Consider the following 25,742-nt stretch of genomic DNA (forward strand, 5'->3'; position numbering starts at 1 on the left):
ACAAAAATTAGCTGGGCATGGTGGCGTGCGCCTGTAGTCACAGCTACTGAAAGGCTGAGGCAAGAGAAACTCTTGAACTGGGGAGGCAGAGGCTGCAGTGAGCCAAGATTGCCCCAGTGCACTGCAGCCTGGCAACAGAGCAAGACTCTTCTCAAAAAAAATTAGAAAATAAAAAAATCAGAAGTTATCCAGGTGCAGTGTCTGACGCCTGTAATCCCAGCATTTTGGGAGGCTGAAGCGGGCTGATTGGTTGAGCCCAGGAGTTTGAGACAAGCCTGGGCAACATAATAAAATCCTATTTTTACAGAAAATACAAAAGCCAGTTGTGGTGGGGTGTGCTTGTAGTCCCAACTACTCGGGAGGCTGAGATGGGAGGACCACTTGCTCATGCCACTGCACTCCAGGCTGGGCAACAGAGTGGGACCCTGTTTCAAAACAACAACAACAACAAAAACAGAAGTTGTGAGATTCTGCCACAGATTTGTGAAAATTCAGAGTGCTTCCCAAACTACCTGGCTGTACCCTTTTTTTCATATCTTGGACTGAATCCTGTTAGGAACTGGGCCACACAAGAGGCGAGCAGTGGGCAAACAAGCATTACCACCTGAGCTCTGCCTCCTATCAGATCAGCAGCAGTATTAGATTCTCATAGGAGCATGAACCCTAAGAACTGCACATTGCAAGGCATCTAGTTTGCATACTCCTTTTGAGAGTCTAATGCCTGATGATCTGAGGTGGAACAGTTTCATCCTGAGGCCATCCCCCCCGCTCCACCTCTTCCACAATCTGTAGAAAAATTGTCTTCCACAAAGCCAGTCCCTGGTGCCAAAAAGGTTGGGGACCACTGCTTTAACCTTTTCCTTAGGAGGATTCTGTGGACCATCACAGATGTTGCTCAAGTTTTGAGCTAACCTACACCTTTTGTTTGTAAGCTCCTTTAAGTGTGTCCAGATTCTAGATCTGCTCTGCCCTCTCCCACAGCCATTTGTGGCCATTGAAATTTAAATTAGTTAAAACTAAATACAATTAAATATTCAGTTTCTTAGTTCCACTAGCCACATTTGAAGTGCTCAATAGCCACAGGTGGCTAATGGCTACTGTTTTGGATAGCCAAGATAGAAATCATTTCCATCATCACAGAAAGTTCTATTTGGACAATGTTGCTTAACAGTATGTGCTACTAAATAAGCATCTCCTGTAACCTTCGTGACTGAGGCAGGGAAAGAAGACTATATATTGACATTTACCTATATCTCTAGGTATCTCATTAGCTATCATCTTTTTTTTTGTTTGTCTGTTTGTTTGAGACAGAGTCTCACTCTGTCCCTCAGGCTGGAGTGCCAGTGGTGTGATCTTGGCTCACTGCAACCTCCGTCATTGGCTGTCATTTATCCTTAAGACAGCTGTGTTTAAGGAGCCCACCTACTGAAGTTGGAAACTTCATCTGTTTGAGTTACACTTTACTAATATTTCCATGGTCAAAATCTGATTGACAGAACTGACCAGGGCCAGCAAATGAACCATAAGTTTCTTCTTATGTTGCTGCATAATCTAGCCTCTGCCAATCTCTGCAACTTCCTCTCTTGCCACTCTCTTCCTTTTTTATTATATATACATCTCAGTCCCCACTATGCCAAGCTCTTTGCTGCCTCAGGCCTGTGCACATGCTTTTCCCCATCGCATAGAAAGTTCTTTTTCCCTCCCCAGCCTCTATGTGGGTGGCTCCTTGTAAAACAGTGTGCTATGAAAAACTATAAAGTGGGGACCCATCTTAGTTTGTGGTCAGAGATTCTCTTCATGCTTTTCTTAGCACACTGTTGTTTTTACACATAGCACTTTGACCATTTAAAATTATACCTTTACCTGGCAGTTTACTTCTGTGTTGACTCTTACCCACTAGAATGTAAGTGCCATGCAGGCAGTGACTATGACTCTTGTTTTCACGTCTATACTCCTAGGACTTGGTAAAAATTTGACACGAAATATATATTTGTTGAATGAATGAACAAATGAATGTAACGAGGGAGTCCAAAGTCCCAGCAGCAAGCTTAGATTTGATTTTGTGATCCAAAAAAAAGAGTAAACAATCTATTTCCAATCCAGCTTATTTTTCGCGATTCCATTCCTTTAAAGAAAAGGAAGCAGCAGGGACAGGAGGAGGAGGAGGAGGAATTCACTAGCAGTGACACCTCTGAGGTTCTGGAAATGAGTCATTGCAGACTCTGTGGCAGGGCTGAAGTGTCCATCCTATCCCACTCAGCTTAGCTGCCCTCAGAATAACTGGGCTTTTGTTACTTGGAAAGACTAAGGGTCGGTTATCTTTGTTACATCCTCAACTAATGTAGAGAAAATGCAGCTGGGCAGGCCAGATGTTCTACAGTTAGGGCCATTTATGAGGAATTTGCCTTTATTTCATTAGGTATCCTAGTATCTCAATGATTTAATTTGCTGGTTTTGTGTTGCAAGGAACCGTGGTGGGAAGTTGAAAACATGAGTTTAATAGTTAACTTTTATTGTCATTGCCAAAGGAGGGAATACTTAAAATGACATCATAAAGGAGGTTTTAGAACGCTTCGGTGGCCCAATGGGACAGAGTAGGAGCTTAACATTTTGCTTTAGATGACATTAAAGAATTGCAGCCCAATGTCATGTTAAATAGACTGATCAGTTTGGCACTGCCTGCCATGCTCCCAAGGAGGAAAAGAGCCAGTTTTCCTCAAAGAAAGTTAAGGTTTCTAAACTTTGCCAGGTCATGAGGGAGGATAGCAAACCTACAAATTTTGGGAAGAAAATGGACAGACGGGCTAGATTTTCCCTTGCAGAAATCTGTTGGAATGGAATCCTTTAACCAGCCTCTTATCATGGCATTGCCATAGACCCAACCAAAATTGGCCATATGTCTTTTTAAATTTTAGGTACCTGAAATTTCTTTCCTTGCCCTTTCCCCCTTTAAAAAAATCAGTTAATAAGTACAGTCTTCATAAAACATTTAGAAATATGCACATGGAACTAGACGTAGATATGGATAAGCAGAGTGGCTGTTTTCCTAATGAGTCATAACTCATTATCTGTACTACCTTGTATTCCCTAGTCCTGTATCAGAGGATGCCAAAAGGTTAATATGCAATGAATTAATTTTAGCTTTGTGCTCACCAGGCACACATAATACTGTTCCTTTTTCATAGCTTAAAAATGGGAAAGTGTCCATCCAAAGCAGGACATTTATTTGTTAAGGAGTCCCAGGTACTTGATTAGCCTTGATTCTCAACAAGTCGAACCTGGTAATATTTACATTCTCTGATCACTGATATGCTGGAAACCCAACAAAATAACTGGGTCACATAAAATTTCAGCTATTAATAAGATTTTAATAAACTTTTAAAGCTAACAGTTGTTAATTTTCCTCACCTTTTCTTTATTTCTTGCTTCCTGGTTTTGGTCCTTTTTATGAAGCTCATTTTCCTGTTTTTATTATAAACTACTTCAAAACATTTTGGAAAGTAGATGGGCTATAAGTCAAGCAATAATTTTAAGATAGAAATAAAAATTAACTGGGTATGAAAACCATGTACTGAGTTTACTTTGAAAAAAAAGAAACATGGCAAATGCATTTTGTAAGATTTACGTAATTGTTTTACAATTTATACTATTGTTCAATGAAAATTTACACAAATTCCAAATTTAAGAAGTACTATAATAGATTTCCTAATATTTAGGTTTCTATCATGGGTAAATAATTTGTACTTTATAATATGCCTGTATAATCATACACATTGTTAGGAAATTAGGTTTTCTTTCTTCCAAGACCATGACCCACATTGCATGCCAAGATCCAGTCTAATTTAGCAACGGAGTATTTCAAAAGTGGTACTTGAGAAAAATATCATACATAGTTTTATATAGGGTGACATTTTTAATGCCCCCTGGAGATATCTGAGAACAAAGCTGGAATGTGCCAAAATCTTCAAAGCTTAAAATCATCTGAAGAGAACCTGTTTCACATTTGTATTTCTAAGAAGCTACTTTTATGGCTCTTGAACACATTGCACAGAAATCTCTGAAGACATTTATGATATTCCTGTGGCCTTGTCTATCACACCTGCCATACCCTAAGGCCTCCACATTGCTTCGAAGAAAGCCAGGCACGCTCACTTGCTGGATGAGAACTATGAGATGATCCTAGACATCTTTCCTTCATGCTCTTCCCTCCCATCCCTTATTCCCTCAGAGTCTGTCTCGTTATTTGAAATGTTGCCGCACTTTGAGAAATGCTTCACCCAAATGGTTTCTGCTTCATAATGCAGAACTGTTTTACTTGCATAATTTCCCTGTTTATTTCAGAAGTAGGGATGTTCTCACTAGCAAACTTGTGTGTGTCTCCCTGGTGGTGACAGGGATATTTGGTCAGGATTATTCGGGTTAACGGCTCTTTCTTTAGGGAGACAAGAGACTCAGTATGGTTGCCCAATAATCTCAGTCTTTGAAGAACTCCTGCGAGCTGCATGAAGAGCTAACAGTACTTAAATTATCTTCCCTTTTAATGTTCAGTGAACAAAGTCATTCTTTTCACTACAGTTTCTTTTTCTGAGCCTTCTAAGCAGGAATTACAACAACCCACTATGGAAAGAAAATGGGAGGGAAGTAGGAACCTGATCACATTCTTCCTCCTCAAAGCAGAAAGCAAAATTAAGTTTGAGCTGCATCTATATAAACAAATACAGCAATCTCAAAGCTAAATTTCCACAGAAGAAGACTCTAGCTGTGTACCCAAAGTGAAATCAAAGCTTGATCTAATGTCATTTATCAACAACCCAACTTTTCAATACCTTAAAGAATCCAATTTCCTCAGCCATCTCTGACAGAGGCCCACTGAGTTTACCGGCAAGTACACAAGGCAGCAAGTCCTTCCAGTTTCTTATGCATCCACTCAATCCCTTTCTAAGTAGGTGTAGTTAAGTTGAGAGAAGAGGGGACTAATCTAAAGTCTCCTAGGATATACACTTTTAAGTTTCCTGAAAATAGCATGTTGTCTCTTGCCTCTACTTGGAATACCTTTTTTTCCCTCTCCTTCATGCTCCCATAATATTCTGACCCTTCTTCCAACCTAGCACTCCTCACACTATATTGTTACTGTCAGTTTGCTCATCAAGAACGCTAACCTCTAAACATAAACTCCCAGGAGGAACGGACCACACTTCTATTGTTTGCCATTGTATCACCACCTATCCAGAAGTATTTAGCACATAGAAGCCACTCAAGAATTATTTTTTGGATAAATGGATAGATATGTGAGTAAGTGAGTGAATAATAAAAGACATCCCAAATGGAGCAATCTGACCCTAAAAATAATAATACTTTGGTATTGAATCTATTCTAGAAACAGTCCTAAATAGAATTAGGATATAATTAAGTCCATGCTGTGAGGGTCTAGAGGAAGATTCTAACTTGGAGGGTGAGGAAATATCAAAGGAGGTGAGTAGGATTTCATCAGGCAGCAGGTGGAAGGAGGCTAGCCAGGAAGAAGGAACAGTTTGAGAAGTAATTTGGAGAAAGAGAGTTCTTTAAGGCTTTTAGAATGAGGCAGTAGGTTCTTTGCCCCAGCACTCTGAGGAGGCACAAGCTTGATGAAATTGAGCCTTAGTGGGTAGTGTGAGAGTGGACAGAGTAGAGTCTGGAGGCAGGGTACCAGCTTAAGGGTCACTGTGGATGTCCATGAGGGGTGGGGGAGGCCTGAATCAGAGAGGCATCAGTGGGATGGGAAGGAACAGATTAGTCTCGATTTGTCTTAGAACAACTGGACTTGGGAAGTATGATAGAGAATGCCAGCTGTCACCCCCAAAGCTGTTCCCCCTTCCCTGCCTGGGTACATGCTATTCTACATTTTCCAGCCTCTCTTGCAGTTCCATGAGGCCATGTGACTAAGTCATCACTGATGGAATATAAGTGGAAGTTATGTGTGCCACCTTCAGTCCAGGGCTTTTAAGAAACTCATTTTTTCATCCTCCATGCCCTTTTTCCATTTCTGCCAGCTGGATGCAGACTTGACAAAGCCCTCAGGCAGTGGTCCTTAACCTGGTGAGCATCAGAATCACCTGGAAATTTGTTGAACAAGATTCCTCGGCCCTGCTCCTAGAGTTTCTGATTCACTGGGTCTGCAGTGGGACCAGATATGAGCATTTCTAGTAAGTTCCCAGGAGATACTGATACTGCTGGTCTGTGGATCACAGTTTGGGAAACACTGCCCTGGGGTATGGTGGAGCCTGATATTGAAGGAGCATGTGTTTCCAAATGGCTGCATTACAGAGAGCCTCCTCTATGATGGAATACCCTACCAGTACTGTCTTCCAGCATGAGATAGATTTCTGTTGTGTTAACTCCACCCGTGATTGGATCTATTTGTCACACCAACTTAGCCTATCCTAATACAGGAGTTGAGGGAGAGGAAAGATTTGAAGCTGACTCCCATATTTGCTGCCTGGGTAACGGGAGGGTAGTAGAGCTAGTTTGGATGGAAGGATAATGAACTAATTATCAGAGCCTGACCAAGCCCTTCACTGCACAATGCCTGGAGTCTTTGTGAGGACTTCTCTGATACTGCCAGCCACATGGAACCTCTCCTTCCTTGGGAACCTCATAGCATTAGTTTATATCTCACTTATTGCATATACCACATTCTTCCTTCCATAACAGTTGTCTCTGTACTTTTCTTTTCTTTGAGACGGAGTCTCACTCTGTCACCCAGGCTGGAGTGCAATGGCACCATCTGGGCTCACTGCAACCTCTGCCTCTCAGGTTCAAGCAATTCTCCTGCTTCAGCGGCGCAAGTAGCTGGGACCACAGGCATGCACCACCATGCCAGCTAATTTTTTTGTATTTTTAGTAGAGACAGGGTTTCACCATGTTAGCCAGGATGATCTTGATCTCCTGACCTCGTGATCTACCCACCTCAAACTCCCAAAGTGCTGGGATTACACCTCGGTACTTTTCTTTTCTTTTTTTTTTTTTTTTTTTTTTTGAGACGGAGTGTCGCTCTTGTTAGCCAGGCTGGAGTGCAATGGCACGATCTCGGCTCACCGCAACCTCTGCCTCCTGGGTTCAGGCAATTCTCCTGCCTCAGCCTCCTGAATAGCTGGGATAACAGGCATGCGCCACCATGCCCAGCTGATTTTTTTTGTATTTTTAGTAGAGACGGGGTTTCACCATGTTGACCAGGATGGTCTCGATCTCTTGACCTCGTGATCCACCCGCCTCGGCCTCCCAAAGTGCTGGGATTACAGGCTTGAGCCACCGCGCCCGGCCGACCTCGGTACTTTTCTTATCCCTGTGTTCCCTCTTGGTAGCAAGGCCTTGGCATAGTAATCTGTTTATTTCCCATAGCACCTGGTACAGGACTTGGCACATAAAATGTCCTCATAGGGAAAAAAAATATGTATGTACATATATACATAAATAAACATATATAGGATTCTGGATCCAAAGTTTTCACGGCAGTTTTTTTCTTTACACTTCAAAATATGGTTTCAGATATTGAATCTAATGTTGCAGATGAGAAGTCTGTTATCAGTCTGATTCTCTCTCCTTTGGAGCTTATCTGCATTTTCTTTGGGGAATCTAATAAGATTTCTTTTATCTTTGATTTTCTTCAGTGGGCTTAGAGTTCCCCCTGCCGCCCCCCCCCACCCATTTATTCAGCAAACGTTTAATGAGAGCTTTCAGTCTAAGAAGTCTTGTCTTTCTTCCATTTTGTAAAACCATCAGCTATTACTTCTCCACTTTCTCTCTTTCTCTGGAAAATTTATTAAATGAATATTGGAATTTCTGAATTTGTCATTCCTTTTTCTTAACATCACTTTTATACCTAATGTTTCTTTTTGTCACATTATCAGAGAACTCCTCAGTTCAGTCTTTTGGTTTACTGATCTCTTTCCATTGGATCTAATTTTCTAATATTCAATTTACCTATTTAAATTATTATTTCAATAATTATATATTTTCTTTTGAAGATCCTGATTCTCATGAGTATGATTTCTTTTTCTTCTCTTTCTTTTCTCTTTTTTCTTTTTTTTTAAACCAGGCTATCACCCAGGCTAGAGTACAGTGGCCTGATCATAGCTCACTGCGCCTTAAACTCTTGGGCTTAAATGGTCCTCCCATCTGAGCCTCCTAAGTAAGTATCTGGGACCACAGGTGCATACCACCATGCCCAGCTAACTTTTTAAAAAAGTTTATGTAGAGACAGGGTCTCACTATATTGGCCAGGACGGTCTCAAACTCTTGGCTTCAAACTATCCTTCTACCTTGGCATCCCAAAGTATTGGGATTACAGGTGTGAGCCACTGGGCCTGGCTGGTTTCTTCTTTTTAGTTCTCATCTTAACAATACTTTTCAGGTTGTCCTATTAACTTTATTCCTTTGGCTATAGACTCTCTCTGTTCTTGAGTTTATTGTTCCTCCTTCATGGAACTGGGCTTCCACAGATGCTTGAGTGACTTTTAATTGTGCTAATAAATACATAACATAAAATTTACCATATTAACCTTTCTTTTTTTTTTTTTTTGAGATGGAGTCTTGCTCTGTTGCCTAGGCTGGAGTGTAGTGGAGCAATCTTGGCCCACTGCAACCTCCGCTTCCTAGATTCAAGTGAGTCTCTTGCCTCAGCCTCCCAAGTAGCTGGGATCACAGGCATGTGCTACCACACCTGGCTAATTTTTGTATTTTTAGTAGAAATGAAGTTCCACCATGTTGGCCAGGCTGATCTCACCTGACCTCAAGTGATCAGCCCACGTTGGTCTCCCAAAGTGCTGGGATTACAGGCGTGAGCCACTGTGCCCAATATTAACCATTTTTAAGTGTACAGTTCAATGGCATTAAGTATATTCACCATGTTGTGCAACCATCACCACCATCCATCTTCAGAGTTTTTCCGTCATCCCAGACTGAAACTCTGTACCTATTAAACACTAACTCCTCATTTCTCCTCCCTCCAGCCCCTGACATCCACCATTCCATTTGCTGTCTCTGTGACTTTGACTATTCTAGGTACCTTATATTAATGGAATCATGTATTTGCCCTTCTGTGTCTGACTTATTTCATTAAGCATACTGCCTTCAAGGTTCATCCAAGTTGCAGCATGTGTCGGAATTTCATTCCTTTTCAAGGTTCAATAATATTCCATTTGTGGACATATCACATTTTCTTTTTTCCATTCGTCCATCGGTAGACACTTGGGTTGTTTCTGCCTTTTAGCGATTGTGAGAAATGCTGTTAGGAACACTGATGTACAAACGTCTGTTTGGATCTCTGCCTTCTTTTGGGTACGTATCCAAGCTTGGGTGATTCTTGGCTGTAAATTAATCTTACGAGACTCTTGTGCACATCTTGGACCATGTGGGCCTCCAATCAGTGCAGCCTCACGGTAACATCAGCCTCATGCCATGTGCCCGGCAGCTCTAGCTTAGCTCGAGACCCGCTCATGTCACAGCCCCTTCCTCCTTATGGTTATCATAGCTTAGTGTATGGCTTCCTGTCCCTCCCTTTCCAGAGAAAAAGAAAGCACTCTGTTTTTGATTCAGATAATTCTCTTTCTTGTTTTCAAGAATGTTTGCGTATTTATGTTATATAGCATTATAATCTTTTCAGTGGCTTAGTTTTAGAATTTTATCATTTCCTTAATTTACCAACTTGAAAACAGCAGCATACAGAATGTGTACCAATGAGTAAATGAATACCTGCACATTATTCACAAATCCAGGAAGATACCTGGGTTTTGGCATTATCTTTTGGAGATTTTGGGAAAAGAATGCTTTTCCAGAAAACCATTTCTTTCTTTTTGTTAGACAGGGTCTCACCCTGTCACCAAGGCTAGAATGCAGTGGTACAATCATAGCTCACAGCAACCTCAACCTCCTGGGCTCAAGCGATCCTCCCACCTAAGCCTCCCAAGTAGCTGGATCTATAGGTGTAAGCCAAGATGCCTGGCTAAGTGTGTTTGTGTGTTTGTGTGTGTGTGTGTGTGTGTGTGTGTGTGTGTGTGTGTGTGTATGTGAAGTCTCACTATGCTGTCCATGCTGGCAGAAAGCCCTTTCTTCAAACATTAACTCCCCAAAGTTTTTGAAGAACTTTTCATTACCTGTAGTGTTGAGGCCAGTGTACTCAGGGGATGGATTGCTAATAGGGGAAGAGGGAGGTGGCACTTCCACAGATGTGGCAGATTTTGCTGGAGAAAACGATGGCACTGGTGAAGGGGTGGGTGCAGCAGCCTCTGTCAAGATGATCTCTTCTCGGACTTCTGCTGTGGATAGAGATAGGGTAAGTTTTTAGAACCAAGTGTAAAGGCTAGTTGTCTTTAAGGGACTTTAAAAAGTAAAATATTCTTCTAATCTGTGTTATGTCACTCTCTTGCTTAAAACTCTTTGGTGATTTCCCATCACCATCATGGCACTCAAGGCAATTTGCATATATACACATGCCTTATTTTATTTATTTATTCATTTATTTATTTAGAGATGGAGTCTTGCTCTATTGCCCAGGCTAGAGTGCAGTGGCACAATCTCAGCTTACTGCAACCTCCACCTCCCAGGTTCAAGCGATTCTCATGCCTCAGCCTCCTGAGCAGCAGGGACTTCAGGTGTACACCACCATGCCCAGCTATTTTTTAATACTTTTAGTGGGGACAGGGTTTTGCCATGTTGACCAGGCTGGTCTCGAACTCTGGCTTCAAGTGATTCACCTGCCTTGGCCTCCCAAAGTGCTGGGATTGCAGGTATGAGCCACCATACCCAGCCCACATCCTTTCAAGAGGAAAAAGACACAATTGGTTTGATACCACGTGACCTGTTCACCATAATTTAATTGTTTAAGATACAGAGTTAAACATAAAGCACAGAAGTAAGGATACAAATAAAATTACCAAGATTACAAGTGGTGCAATTCCCAGGAAAATGCTGGCTTACCAGTGCTTCCTTCACCCTTCATGGCTCGCATGAGCTCATTGGCCCGCTCTTGACAGTGCAGAGATTCTAACAGGTAGAGCACGTAGTCATCAAACATTAAGTGAATTAGATGAAAAGACCCTGGTGAAAAAAGGATCAAACAGAAATTAAGTCACGCTATCTCATGTATGTTGCCTCTGTCTGGTCAACTGTACAAGTTACACAGTGTTCTAAATGGTCTGCTCAAGAGTCTCATTTTCCACCCAGTTATTACCTCCTCATGGTCAGAGGTTGCATTTCTTGGCTGCATCCTCAGCTTAGCCTAGTGCTTGGCATAAGATAGGTGTCATTAACACTTTGTGACAAGTGAATCTTTTCCTTATCGAAGTTATATTAGTATGACACCATCAAAAATGGCACCCACTGAGCCATCTCTGAGCTCTCACGTACCCACTGGCTTCCTCCTCATGTGAGGACCTCTCTGTTCAGCATTTAGTAACATTGTGTTTTTCATTTTTATCTCTTCCACCAGCATGTTATTCCCCCAATTGGACTTTAAGTATGCCTATGGCAGGGACTTTTCCTTCTAGCTCATTGCTGTCTACCAATGTACCTGACATAATTCTAGACACAAAATTGAAAATTTAAATCTGCAACAAGTTATTTACTTATTTTTCTAAATGTTTCCAAGACCTCATTTAGCACATGGTTCTTAGAAAAGGTAATACATTGAAAAGAGGTGGTCAAAAAGTGCCAGTCTTCAGAAAAATAAAAAGGAGATACAGAAAGACTAAGAGAGACAGAGAGACATCAAAGACATGAGGAGAGAGGCAATTAAAGCAAACATCCCACTTCATTTCTCTCCTTAGCATTTCTCACCATCTAAGTTAAATGTGATATCCTTTATTTAACTTAATTGTTATTGCATGCCTCCTCCACTAGATTTTAAGTCTTGCAGGGATTTTTCTGTCTTGACAATGCTCTATACCCAGTGACTACAACAGTGCCAGGCATGCCACAGAGACTCAATGGATATGTGTTAGATGAAGGAATCAAATAAGCAAGCATTGACTACTTCCGTATGCACCACGCTAAGTAAGCTCTTTTAGCTTCTCAACAACACTGCAAAGCAGGTATTATTTTCAGTTAGTACATGAGGAAATGAAGGCTCAGAGGGTTTGAATAATTTGCTTAAAGTCACAGAGCTGGGGAGCAGCAGAGCCTGCTATGGAAAAAGGCATTAGGTAGAGACAAAAGGAGATTTTATTTTGATATTGTTATATGGTAACATAGTTGATTGCATTTGGTAGAATCAAAGCAGTTCTTTTTTCTTATGAATATCCATTATAGAAAAATACAGAGAATTCTAAAATGAACACCAATGTAGTTGCCACCAATTTTTGTTAGAATTATTTCTAGGTACCTTTTAGTTTCTATTGCTATTATGAAGTTGTGTGTGTGTGTGTGTGTGTGTGTATATGTGCGTGCGCGCTTTAAATTATATTTTCTGCTGGGCACAGTGACTCACACCTGTAATCCCAGAACTTTGGGAGGCCGAGGCGGGTGGATCACTAAGTCAAGAGATCAAGACCATCCTGGCTAACATGGTGAAGCCCCATCTCTACTAAAAATAAAATTATTAGCCTGTAGTCTCAGCTACTTGGGAGGCTGAGGCAGGAGAATTGCATGAACCCAGGAATAGGAGATTGCAGTGAGCCAAGATCACGCACTGCACTCCAGCCTGGTGACAGAGCAAGACTCTGTCTCAAAAAAAAAAAAAAAAAATCTATTTTCAAGTTAGTGAAATTAAGAATGCTATTGATTTTATAAAAACTGAATTCAGTAACTTGACTGAATTCTTATTTTTTCCATTAGTTTGTGGATTGTCTTTTGCCAGCAATCACGACATCTATAAATAAAGACAATTTTGTATTTTCCTTTCCAATTCTACAATTTCATTTTCTTTTAATGCATTGACTAGAGCCTCTAGTACATATTTATTAGACATCATATTAGAAGGCATTTCTGTCTTTTCATGAAAGAAATGGGAAATTTTCTAAAATTTTGCCATTAGTGTGATGTTTGTTGCGGACTTCTAGATGCCCTTTAAGATATTAAGTAAATTTGCTTCTATTCCTAGTTTTCTAAAAGGTTTTTTTTAAAACCATACTTCAGAGCTAAAATGTATCAAGTTCTTTTTTTCCTCTGTATCTATAATAATTATTATTCTTTTCATTAATATAGTATGTTAATTAGTAATTTTTCTGACTAGGATTTTTGGCATAGTCTGATTTTAAAAATTTTGCCACCAAATTTGATGGGTTAGTATCTTATTTAGAATCTTTTGTAACCTATGAGGAAATGTGTTTAGGCCTGGTGTGGTGACTCACGCCTGTTATCCCAGCACTTTAGGAGGCTGAGACAGGTGGGTCACTTGAGTTCAGGAGTTCCTGACCAAGCCTGGCCAACATGGTAAAACCCCATCTCTACTAAAAATACAAAAATTAGCTGGGCGTGTTGGTGCACGCTTGTAAGCCCAGCTACTTGGGAGGCTGAGGCATGATAATCCCTTCAACCCAGGAGGCAGAGGTTGCAGTGAGCTGACGTCGCACCACTGTGCTCCAACCTCGATAACAGAGTGAGACTCTGTCTCAAAAAAAAAAAAAAAAAACAAAAAAAAACGTGGTTGAGTCATAATTTTCTTTTCCTCTGCTTTTCTTGCCAGGTTTTGAAACTGAAATTATGTTAGCTTTGTAAAATGATTTCTATATATTTCCTTATTTTGGGGGATGGAGACAGGTCAAACCATTTTATTGAAGGGAATGAGGAAGGCAGAGCAGCACTGAGGACAATGAGATCTGACATCCTAGGCTGGGTCAGGATTTCCTAAGCTTTGCAGTCACTGAAAACAGATTTTCTTCTTTTACTCTCTGAAATACTGATTTTCATGTTTATTTTCATTAACTAAAGATTTTATGTTTTTTATAAGTTTAGTTAAACTTGCCTATAAAAACATTTGTGCCTGATGTTTTTCGAAGGAAGACTTTCTCATTTACTGTGATTATCATTTGGTCTTTATTTCTACCATCCTATTTTGTTGTGTTTTCATTTACCATCCATTTTCTATGCTTCTTTTATCTTCTCAATTCTTCTCCATTTAATATTTTATCTCATTTTTCGTATTTTTCCATTTTCCTCCATAAATCATGATTTTATTCTTTTACTAATGATACCTCAATTTATTAACATATATGCTAAACATTTATTAAATCCAAACTATAAACTTTTCTGGCAAAGTCTAAAGGCACTTATTACTCCTAAAAAAGACCTTAGCATGCTTTAATCCTTAAAGGTCTCTTATTACCCTGTTATATTTTTACCTAGAACTTATTTTTAATCTTTTAAAACACATATACAAACCAGTGTTTAGCTTTAAAATTACATTCAATAGTTAATTAAATATGTATACATATTTTAAAATTTCTCTCATCTTAAAATAGGGCCCCTAAATTCTTTGACATGCCCTCCATTAAGAATTGGGTTCTGTGCACCTCCTTGAGTCATGGTAGGCTTGGGACTGCCTTTGACCAGTAGAGTATGAGGAAAGTTACACTGTATCTAAGACTGGATCGTAAAAGTAAAGTGACTTCACATTTGGGGCACTTGCGTATGGAACCCCAAGCTGCCACATGATCCTTACCTGCAAAATCCATAGACATAATAAAATGGTTGTTTTAAAGCCATTATGCCTGAGTACTTTATTACACAGCAACGATAACTGGAACCTTGTTGTTTCTTGTATTCCAGACCTTAGCTGTGGCTTTACTTTTCTTTCTTGCCGAAACGCATCCTTTTTTGCTGTTGTTGTTGAGAGAATCTTGTTCTGTTGCCCAGGCTGAAGTGCAGTGACATGATCTTGCCTCACAGCAACCTCTGTCGCCAAGGTTCAAGCAATTCTCCTGCCTCAGCCTCCTTAGTAGCTGGGATTATAGGTACCCACCACCACACCTGGCTAATTTTTGTATTTTTAGTAGAGATGGGGTCTTGCCACGTTGAACAGGCTGGTCTTGAACTCCCGACCTCAGGTAATCCACCCACCTAGGCCTTCCAAAGTGCTAGAATTACAGGTGTGAGTCCCTGTGCCAGGCCAAAATGCATCATTTAATAGTTTTTTGTTTTTATTGTTGAAAGTGAAGATCTGGTTGTACCAAATTCTGTCTTTGTATAACCAGTTGTCTTTATTTTGCCTTCACTCTTGAATAAGAGTGGACAGTTCTTTGTTTTCAACACTTAAAATATATTTCTCCATTGTCTTCTGGCATCTCTTACTGTTCATGACAGTCTAATAATTTATTCTTTTCTCTCATAGCTTTGAATTTTTAAATCTTAATTTATGAATTTAAAAAATACTAATATCATCAATGTGAATTAAATAAAAATTTCTAGCTCTTTTATGGCATGCATCTGAGCCCAGAGCATTTGCCTTAATTGTGATAATAGAAAAGGAATGGGGTTTGTAGTCAGGTAGATTTGATTTTGAAACAGAATTCTGACATTTGCTGCATTGATCTTGTGCAAGGAAATTCTCTAAGCTCCCTTTTCACCTCTTTAGAAAATTATCTATTATTACCTATATTGCAGAGTTAATGCAAGGATTCAATGATAATATATACTTCCAAAATATTTGTTATAATAGTCATCATTATCTTGTCTTTGCTTTATTCTTATCTCTAATCTTAGGCAAATCCTTCACGTTCTACTTCAGCTTTCTCATCTGTCATATTGAGGGCAGTGATTCAGACCTTGCAGGGCTGTGTGAAAAGCAATTGAGAAAATGTAATGTCTAAAGTATATTCTGCCCTCAATAAATGTTGCTGTGTTGTTATTATTAATTTTCTTTTACCTAAAGAAAGGTAAATGAGGTGGCAGCAGTAGCATGGCAGAAAACTCGATTGCGGGTTGAATTCAGTCTGCCACTGTTCTGAGTCCACACACAAGTCCTTTCTTCTCTGGGTTTTTACTTCTACCTCTGACTACAGTGAAAGCAATTCCTGTTTCCTAGTACTTGGTGGGGGCCTGAATGACATTGCAAACATTAAGGTCCTGCAATTTAGCAGATTCTGCCTAATAAAAGAGCCAGGCCAGGCCATCTAAGCATAAAGAAGCTGTTAGGAAGGCTTGTCATGGCCACTTGTTCTGGGAGCCGCTCCCTGACAGATGCCCATGTGGCCTTCCTGGCCCTGCCCAAGTGGGCTTTGATGCTAGGTCAGACAACAGGCATGTAAAAAAATGAAACTGTGGAAATATTGTGCAATCGTGCCCCTCAGCTGTCACACCCAGGCTGCTTTTTAAACTGACATGCTGGAGTACTTCCGGGAAATATTACTACCTTCCAGATGTTCATAACAGTGAAACAAGCAGGCATTTGGTGAAAACCCAAAATGAAAGGGTAAAGGTGCTAGCATTGACTTGTGATCCAGGTACCCTAGGAACTGAAATCACATCAGTCGACTAAAAAGATGGAGTTTTTTAAAAACAGAAGCTTTGGTTCACTTAGCTCCATTAGGACTAACAGTTTGCTTGATAGCCTACCTTTGCTAACTAATTTTGCCAGAAACACTGCTTGCAGCAGAGAAAGAGAGTCTGCCTACTTTAGTTCACAGCATAGGTTCTTTCAGTGGAAAAGAATTAAGGAGAAGAGAGTGAAAAGGAATTAAGGAGAAGAAAGGAGTCAACTACCTTTAAAAGAGGCTGTTCTGGGAAGAGGTGATAGAGTCCCCCACGGGATCATTGTGATATTCCACACGATCATTGTAATGATCAGCCTGCTATGCTGACACACAAACCCTGTACCCATTCACAGTGACAAGGACCGTGTGGGAGTTGTAAGATATATAGAGCTGGCCCCTGTGGCTGGGGGAAGGGGCCAGGGAACAGAGGGCTCTTTTTCCTAATTAGCTGTTTTCATACAGGGAACACATGACCCAAACACAACCACCAACTGCGTCTTTGACATATACAGGCAGAAAGGGGGAGCTGGGCTTTTGTCTGCCGCAAATTCTTTCAACTTGCCTGTCACCCCAAGCTGCAAAACTCAACAATGAGTCAGATGAGCTGGGCCATTTCAGAAAGTTTGCTAAATGGACTTGGAGACAGGTATTATTTCAACCCACTCAGGGTTGAAAAATACTGTAAAACATTAATATCTCATTTCCCCCTTTTCTACGTGATTTGTGATCATCTTCTTTTGCCATTTGCCTGAGTTTTCAGTATATCTATCCCAAAATAGTGTGTGGTTCAAAAGGAAACACATTTCAAGGAACCATATTTCTTAGTAAAGAATTCAACCCATTCATAAAGCCTAATCATTCTCCTGCTCAAACTTTTTTTTACACTGACTGTTAACTTGGTAAGCACAGAAGAATTTCAAAGAATATTGCAAAGGGAATTACTTTCCCTGCCTAATGAAAGCACCTGCTAGCACATGTGATCAGTTTAAAAATCAGCAAATTGAAGAATAGAGGATAAAGCATGGAGAGGATGTCCGCTGTGTGGATGTGGATATGTGTGTTTGTGTGTGATATTGTTGATTTTCTGACTTGGAAATAATGAAAAAAATCTCAAATATTTTCCAACAGTTCACTTAAGGGAAAACAGTTCTGCATGAATGATTTTTCCAGAGCTAGAGGTAACATGTGCTAACACTAACTGTGCTGAACTGGAAGTCATCAAAATGCCATGCCTGATGGCACTGCCCAGGTAGCAGTCACCAGAGAATTTCCATATACAGCTCGAAGAGAATTTCCATCTATAGCCAAGGATTCAGAGAACCTTCCAATGCTGAGATTAAAGAAATCCACAACAAAATGCTTCTCCAAGTGGGTAAACACAGTCTTTCCTGGGCAGGGCTGTTTAGAAAAAATAGTGCCTTCTTTGTTTTCCCACATATTGACTTCGTTGTATCGCACAACTGGAAAATGGTGACGAGACCATAAAAAGCTAGATGGAAAAGTGTCAAATTAAACCCACAGCAAAACCCAGAGCTGATTGGCTTAATTGGAGATAATGAGAAACAAAACCACAACCCTTACTTGCAAAGTAAAATAGAGAACTGAAGCAATTACCCAGAAAATTTACCAATGGCCCTTTGCCGAAATGCCTAGAAAACTGAAACCAAAATGTTTTGGGATTTCAAATGTCTGGATAATGCCTAAAAGTCCCATCGCACTTGCCAGTGATGATCTGGACTCAGTACATATTCCTTTCTTTGTGGTGAAAGGTAGAAAACTGTCCAAAAATGTAGTGTAACATTCACCACAATTCAGTGATCAGGTTGCTGCCCACAGAGACTATTATCAGTCCCTCTGGGCAGATATTTCAAGCCCTGTTATACTAGAAAGCAGTAGATGAAGACTTGAGGTGGGGATGTCTCCTGGAGGTGATGAAGACTTACAGGGTCAGTGAAACAAAAGTGAAAGTGAATGCAAATGCCCTCTTTTAGGAATTAGACTAGAGTACATTTTTAAAGAAAACTTAAGGTCATCTACCCAGAGCTAGAGTATGATCAATCAAGCAATTTGCAAGTGTTCAAACTCAGAGGCTTCTTCACGTGCCCAATCTTTGGAAGTCCACAAATATGGGATTCTATAAATTCGTGCTGTGGAAGCAGCAAGCACTGGGGGACACCTAGGAAAGGGGAGCACAGCCACTGCAATTTTTTCTTCATTAAGCGCAGATAGTACTATCTGTGGGCAAAACCACTCATGGTTCCGACTGATACTTCACTTTTGGCATGTAGGCCATCTCTATCCCTGAAAGTCCTAACAATGTCACGTCTCCCCAGAACAGATGTGTTTCAGAGTAGTGACCTTGCAGAGACAGCAAGTTAGACTGTGGTAGATTTGATAACTGGAGCCCAGAGAAAAAAGTATTTGGAGATGGGGAGGGCTGGCGGGGGCCTTACCGAAGCTGGGGGCACTATGCAAAGTCATGTCCCGGATCACCCTCGTGCCAAAACAGGACCACATCAAGAGGAACTGCTGGGCCACTTTCTTCAAGGACCCTTGTCTCTTGGCAGCCACCTACAAGAAAGTGAATGGCTTTAATAGTAGTTGACTTGACCTTTCATTTATTATTGTCTCTTTGAAAAATGAGGCTGGTTGCAGTGGCTCATGCCTGTAATCCCAGCACTTTGGGAGGCCAAGGTGTGTGGATGATCGCTTGAACCTAGGAGTTTGAGACCAGCCTGGGCAACGTGGCAAAACCCCATCCCTACAAAAAAAAAAAACAAAAAAAACAAAAATTAGCTGGGGATGGTGGCACACCCCAGGAGTCCCAGCTACTCAGAAGGCTGAGGTGGGAGGATCACATGAGCCTGGGGAGGTCAAGGCTCCAGTCAGCTGTGATCTCACCACTACACTCCAGTCTGGGCAACAGAGTGAGACCCTGTCTCAAAAATAAATAAATAAATAAAAAGAGAAAAATGACAGGAAGGCTTATGAGTCTTCGAAGTCAATGCTATGGAGCAATGGTTTTTGTTTTGTTTGTAGCAGCAAAAATACTTTAAAAAATGAAATCTTATGCCAAGACTCAGTGTATACAGCAGATAAAAGAGATGCTGACCTGATTGAATCAGAGACAGAAGACTCAAGAGTCCTGCCTCCTGCTACTTCCACCTCCTGGGTCCTCTCCTCCAAACCCTGTTCAGATAGCTCACCACAGGGCTTTGTCTTGGCCAAGTTCACAGAGGGCAGTGGTGGGCTGTAGGACCCAAGGCTGCCCCCTCAGCGTCGGTTTACCAACCTTCACAACGCAGCGGTCAACCATGGTATCCAGCCACTCAATGTAGGACTCGATGGGAGACTGCTCCTCCAAGAGGTGGTCAAACTCCTGATACACTGTCAAATAAAGGAGAGCCCCACATGCATCACTCATTTGTATTTAACAAGAGCTATGTCTTAAAAGAACAGAGGAACAAAACTTGGAATAAAGTAAAATTTTAAATAAATACAACTCCCAGGTCTTAGCAGAGCATTCAAGACTTTATAAAACATGCCCCAGCTTTCCTTCCCAAGATCATCTTCCATGCCTGTGAATACGTTAAACTGTGGCTACCTTATATTACTTGCCATTCCTCCAACAAGCCCTGCTTTTTTCATAACCTTAGTCTTTTTTTTTTTTTTCAGGCTGTTCCCACTACTTGCTCCTCATGGCCAGCTGAAACCCCTGGTATGAAATCCCTTTAACCTTCATGCCCCTTGACAGCAGAACTGATCACCCCTCCTCTATACTCACATAGCACTTTATTATTGGTTTTCTACCTTGATTATATGACTAACGGCACCGTTGTATAGTTCAGTGTGCATGTGTGTCTCCCTACTAGTTCTTTGTCTGATATCTTTATTAGCTGGTGCATTATCTGTGACCTAGTTGTTACCCAACAAATTCTTGCTTGACTTATGGGCGAGGCATTGCTACTCTCTTGCTCTCTGCCCAGGGTAGGGCACATCTGATAATTCAAATGTTTCTGGACCACGACTATATCAGGCAAGTCACTTAAGAAGCCTCTCTGTGTGATATGTAGTAGGTGTTCAATAGATATTTGCTGAGTAAGTGAAACAATCTCTCAGCCCCTCAGTTTCCTCATTAGAGAGATAATCTTACCACTTTACAACCTGTCTTCACCTTAAATCAGATAACTGAATCTGGAAGTGCTTTTTAATCAATAAAGTACTCTAGAAAATGGAAACGTGGCTCTGGTGATCTCTAGTTTGAAACATCTCTTTTTGTCATGTTTTTGTGTTTCTGTATGCAGAGATCAATAAATCAAACCACAATTCAAGATCATATGTTTCTTTCATTTTCATTTGAGCAGTTTCTGTTCTCTCATTTTAAAGGACTGGCCCCTTTGCTCTATTTTACTTAGTTGATGCTTGCTACAAGAAGTAAGATTCTGAGATCAGAAGGTCCTAACACTAGAATGAGAATGGGCTTTAAAAGTCAATTTTGTTGATCTGTCTCATTTTATAGATGAAGAGCTGTCTTAATGAGATTAAACAACCCACTAAAAATCAGAGGGTAAATTAGTGACAGAGCTCAGGCTGAAACCCAGGTCTCTGGATTTCTCTTTGGTGTTTTCAGTCTCCATAATGCATCTGTATATATATGTGAGCTATTGTGCTTTAATTTATGATGATAGTATTGATGGTGGTGTGATAAAAATGGTAAGAGCTAACATTATTGAGTGCTTGCCATGTACCAGGCACCCTTCTAAATGCCTCCCATGGATGCCTTAAGACAACCCCTAAAATGTGAATATCATAAGGGCAGGACTGTGTCATGTTCACTGTTTGACTTCAGTGCCTAGAACAGTGCCTGGTACAGAGTAGATGCTCAAATGTTTGTTGATTGAATGGATGAAAAACCCAGTGAGGTAGATACCATTATTATCCCCCATTCTACAAGGGAAGAAACAGAGGCAAACAAAGATGAGTAACTTTCCAAAGGTTGTTCTTTCACAACTAGTGGATACCAGAGGCAAGACTCAAACACAGCCTGACTCAAGTGCTTGCCTCCTAACCACTTCACTATGCTAGCACTGGACTGTGTACCAAGCATGTGGCACACATTGTCTCGTTTAATCCCTTCACATGAGTCCCATCTTACAGAAATGGAAACCAAGGTCACAGTGTGCTGGAGCCAAGGTTTGAATCAAGGTCTTTTGGGCATCCCAGCCCCATGCTGTGTACGACCATGGTTTGTTGGGCATCCCAGCCTCATGCTGTGTAAGAGCTGTGTAAGAGCAAGGTTTGAACTAAGGTCTGTTGGGCATCCCAGCCCCAGGGATCCCAGCCAACGGACCTTGGACATGCGGCTGGGATGCCCAACAGACCTTAGGCAGTTACAATTATAACTCATTCTAATCAGCTTGCTTAAGTACTAACGTGCACTTTTAAAATCTAATGTAAGCTGAGCATTGCCAGCCGAGATCTACATCACAGAGGTGATGGTAACCTCCTAAGCAAGAGTTTGAAGATTTTTCAGCTGGCTATGAGGAAAGAAGAGCGTGTACACAGTTGTCCCAACCCTGCTCAAGCTGACCTTTAGTCCAACTCCCTGTATGTTCAGGGACTTCCCAGCTGTCTGGTTGGGAGGTGCAGGGTTGACACCCATGTGCTGGACCACCTTGAGGCTTGGTACCTACCTCAACTGCCCCTGCACAACACTGCATTACATGGCATTGTTCTCTTTGATAAGATGCAACACATCTGTAAACACATGTTCAAGGTCTGATTTGCCATTAACTGTAAGCTCCATGTCGGGAAGGGATATGTCCATCTTACTCACTGCTCTTTGCCCAGCATCTAATACAGTACCTGACTTAGGACAGGCATTCAGTAAGGACTAGCTGGGTGGAACTCAACCATGGCACTTCCTTCCCCAGAAGAAGAATACAATCACAGCTTTAAAGGGCACCATTCTGCCCTGGACCTAAGGCAACTTGAAGAGAAAATCACAGAAGGTTCTTTCTTGAGAGAGGCAGCAGTGACCTCCCTGGTGCTCCAGCAAAGGCTCAGGGCCTGGTCCCTTAAGCGAGCAATGCTGATTGTATTTTTCCCTATGAGTCTGGTTCACATTTTCCTCCTCATGAAAGGTGCTAAGTGGGGAAGAGAACTGAGTCAAACACTGCTAGGAGAGTTTGCTAAGAACTAGGTTCACTCTGGGTTTCCACTCATCTTTCTGGTGTTCCATGGACCTTGCTGGACATTTGCATGGTGCGTGGCTCACTGAGAGTTCCTAGGGACACAATGATCAAAGGTACCCCCGGTGCTATTAGGGTGTGCAGGGCCATGCTTTCTGTTTACCTTCCAGTAGGGTACAGGGAAAAGCAGAACAGGAAGCATGATTGTAAGCACTTGGAAAGATCCTGGAACCACCCACATTTTTTTTTTTTTTTGTCTCCTCTGCACATTCACTATATGAGCAGCACTAAGGCCTGGTGGTGAAGCCGAGACTAGACTTGGGTTCAGCTCTATTGTTTAGTGGCTGCGTGACCTCGAGTTAGGTTCACCAACTTTCTGAGGCCGAGTTTTCTCATCTGTAAAGTGGGGATGATAAGAGTGTCTTCCTCATGGGGTTGATGTGGAGATTAAATGGAATCATGTATTTGTTGGATTTGACACAGGAGCTGGCTTAGAATAGGCAGTCAATACGTGAAATTATTATTTTAGTGATGATTTCTAAAATTCTTAACAGGGGAAAGGTGAGCTGGGGGCAGCTGTGAAGGAAGAAGTAACAGCCTGAGCTTAGCTTGCAGCTAAGCCAGGAAAGAAGCCCTGGGGAAAGTCCACATATTCGAACATTTCAGCCATTCCATTTGGTTTTGAAAAGGGCTTAATGGGAAAGAGATCCCTAATAGGACCCTCTTAGAGAACCTGATTTGTTTAAAGGCATGTCAAGCTTAGACTGGGTAGCTGAAGAAAGAGTTCCCTCAAGACAGCAGTGCAGAAGGCATATACTAAGAAATCTGAAGGGCCTGGGGCTTTCAGAAAGACCCCTCTTCTTGGTGGGAGAGCCTCTCTGCCGCTCCCCAAGCAATGTCACTGTTGGGATCCTGGGCCTCACCCCATTGAGAACGTGGGAGTGGCATGCTCTCAACACCCTTCTGAGACCTGATGGAAGGAGTGCCCACTCACCTTTCCTGACCTCATGTTCTCTAATTAAGGAGGTAGCCTGTAGATGCCAATGGATGGATCCAGGGTCTCTGGGCTGGGGGATGCCCTGGGCAGTCAGCTGGGATGGGCATCTAAGGAATAGCAGGGATATGCTAACAATGATGGTGTTCTCTGGCCCTCTCATATTGCTTTAGTACTGTGAGCAAATATCCCGTCCACATTGGGATAATATTTGGAGCAGTATACCTGCAGCCTGCATGTTGGAAGTCTTTGTTCACTGGGACATAAACGTATATTCACAGAAGTAAAACACCATCCATCTGCTTCTCAAACATTTAACATGATTGAAAGGTTCACCTGCCAATAGGTGGGCTGACTCATGTGACCCTCAAATGAAAAATAGGCAGCATATCTAGCTGACTCCAGGCTGACATACACTGAGAGAGGCAATAAGCTTTTGTTCTCATATTCAATGCCACCTTCATGGAACTGTGGCTGGTGTTCAGGTCACATGTCGGGCCCTTTGCATGACATTGTGTGCTGCCCAATTGCACCAGAATACTCTTTACCTAGCAGTGTTGACACATGTCCTCTTAAGTCAATTAGCTCTTCCTTCTGGACTGACTCATTTAAAAGGAACGATAAGGAGGAGGAGATGCTGGGAAGAAGGACAGGGTGGGGATGCCATTTCAGTATTTACTAAGATACTTTTTCTTTCTTTCTTTTAAAAACGGAAACAGAAGAACAGCAATCCCTGGTGGGACATCTTACATTGGATGATGAGTTTCCGGTGTTCGTCACGAGAGTCTTCCATGGTGTAAAGGGTTTGCTTGGTGATGCTGTTCAGGTCCACGTTCCTCCAGTCTTCCAGCATTTGGAATGTGATGTCTGCGCTGTGGATCACTGTTCGAGATGCCTAGAATCCAATCCAATCAACTCATTAGCTCATGGATTGTGAGGTTAAAACCTCTTCACTGTTTTTTCCTTTATGCCTTGTTAATGGATCTGCTTATGGTATTTTGCAAACTAACTTGAAATTATGAGAAATTCAATTTCAAGAAAGGACCAGAAGACTCCATAACTCAGAAGATGCAGACGCTGTTTTCTCCTGTGGCTCTTTCCACTCATCTCTTTTTCTCTGCAAGAAACTACCAGGGTGGGCTGGGCCAGACCAGACCCTGCTGTTTCCAGTCCCTTTGGTCTTGACCCCATGGAACAATAGGATGAAGCCTGAGATCTGTCAGCTTTCCGATGTAAGCCTGTGGGATGGGAGCTCTGTGCTGAATAATCCTTGTGTCTCTAGTGCCTGAGAAGCTACAGGCCGAGATTTAGAAGTGTTCTTGCTACCTCTGGGCCTGACTTAATCCCAGAAATTTCAAAGTGTGTATTTTTCATGTAAATACATTCCGAAGCAGTTTGTGCTCTAGTTTTCTGGTTTTGCTTTTTTTAAAAAAAATGTAACTATAATGATGAAAACATGAATAATTGAGTTGGGGGAAAGGGAAACTATACCATACATCTCAGTAGTTTATTAGTGGGTAGGTGGATGAGTGGATTGATGGATGGATGGATGGATGAATGTTCACATGCCATACACATCCAATTTTCTTTAAAGCTGTGGCTTTTTCACAGAACCCTTATTAGTGAACTTAAATTTACAAGTTGGAACAATATCATCAAGTTGAAACAATACTGATAAAAGGTAAGAAAAATATATATCTAGGCATCATTTCCTTTACTTGCGTGTTTTCGAAATGTCTTTTAACTACAAAATAAAAAAATGATTTAAAATACACAAAGATATTGTCAGGTTTCCTAATGCTTGTATATGTCTAGGCAAAGGTAAATACTGACAACCCCTTGTTGTATCCAGGCCATCAAAGCACAAGTAAAATCTTAGTTAAATAATTGTAGAACTCTTTAAAGGTCACAAAGGTAGAATATATGAGTTTGTGAATCTCTAATGATAATGAAAACAACTGAATGTAAAGGTCAGGTGTCCTGGATTCCAACATACCTAGTTCAAATCCTGCCCTTGTTGCTGACCAGCAAGTAGATTAACCTCAGCTTCCTCATCTATAAAATGTGATATAATAAGTACCTATCTTTTTTTGTTCCTGAACGTGTTCCTTCAGA

At 41.3% G+C, this 25,742-nt stretch overlaps 1 protein-coding gene across 5 annotated transcripts in view; it reads right to left on the minus strand.

Annotated features, from left to right (window-relative positions):
- Positions 1-25,742, minus strand: part of RFX4 (regulatory factor X4) — a 183,032-nt gene that overhangs the window by 19,394 nt on the left and 137,896 nt on the right. For 4 of the 5 annotated variants that reach the window (XM_010340247.2, XM_074402292.1, XM_074402291.1 and 1 more), the window contains 5 exons: positions 24,378-24,522; positions 19,735-19,829; positions 18,896-19,013; positions 10,954-11,073; positions 10,131-10,292 (listed from right to left, as the gene is read on the minus strand). In XM_010340247.2, coding sequence (XP_010338549.1) covers positions 10,131-10,292; positions 10,954-11,073; positions 18,896-19,013; positions 19,735-19,829; positions 24,378-24,522 — 640 coding nt within the window. The remainder of the gene's footprint in view (positions 1-10,130; positions 10,293-10,953; positions 11,074-18,895; positions 19,014-19,734; positions 19,830-24,377; positions 24,523-25,742) is intronic. The other variant, XM_074402290.1, reaches the window with a different exon arrangement.

This window comes from Saimiri boliviensis, chromosome 7 (genome assembly GCF_048565385.1).
Source record: "Saimiri boliviensis isolate mSaiBol1 chromosome 7, mSaiBol1.pri, whole genome shotgun sequence".
Taxonomy (NCBI): domain Eukaryota; kingdom Metazoa; phylum Chordata; class Mammalia; order Primates; family Cebidae; genus Saimiri; species Saimiri boliviensis.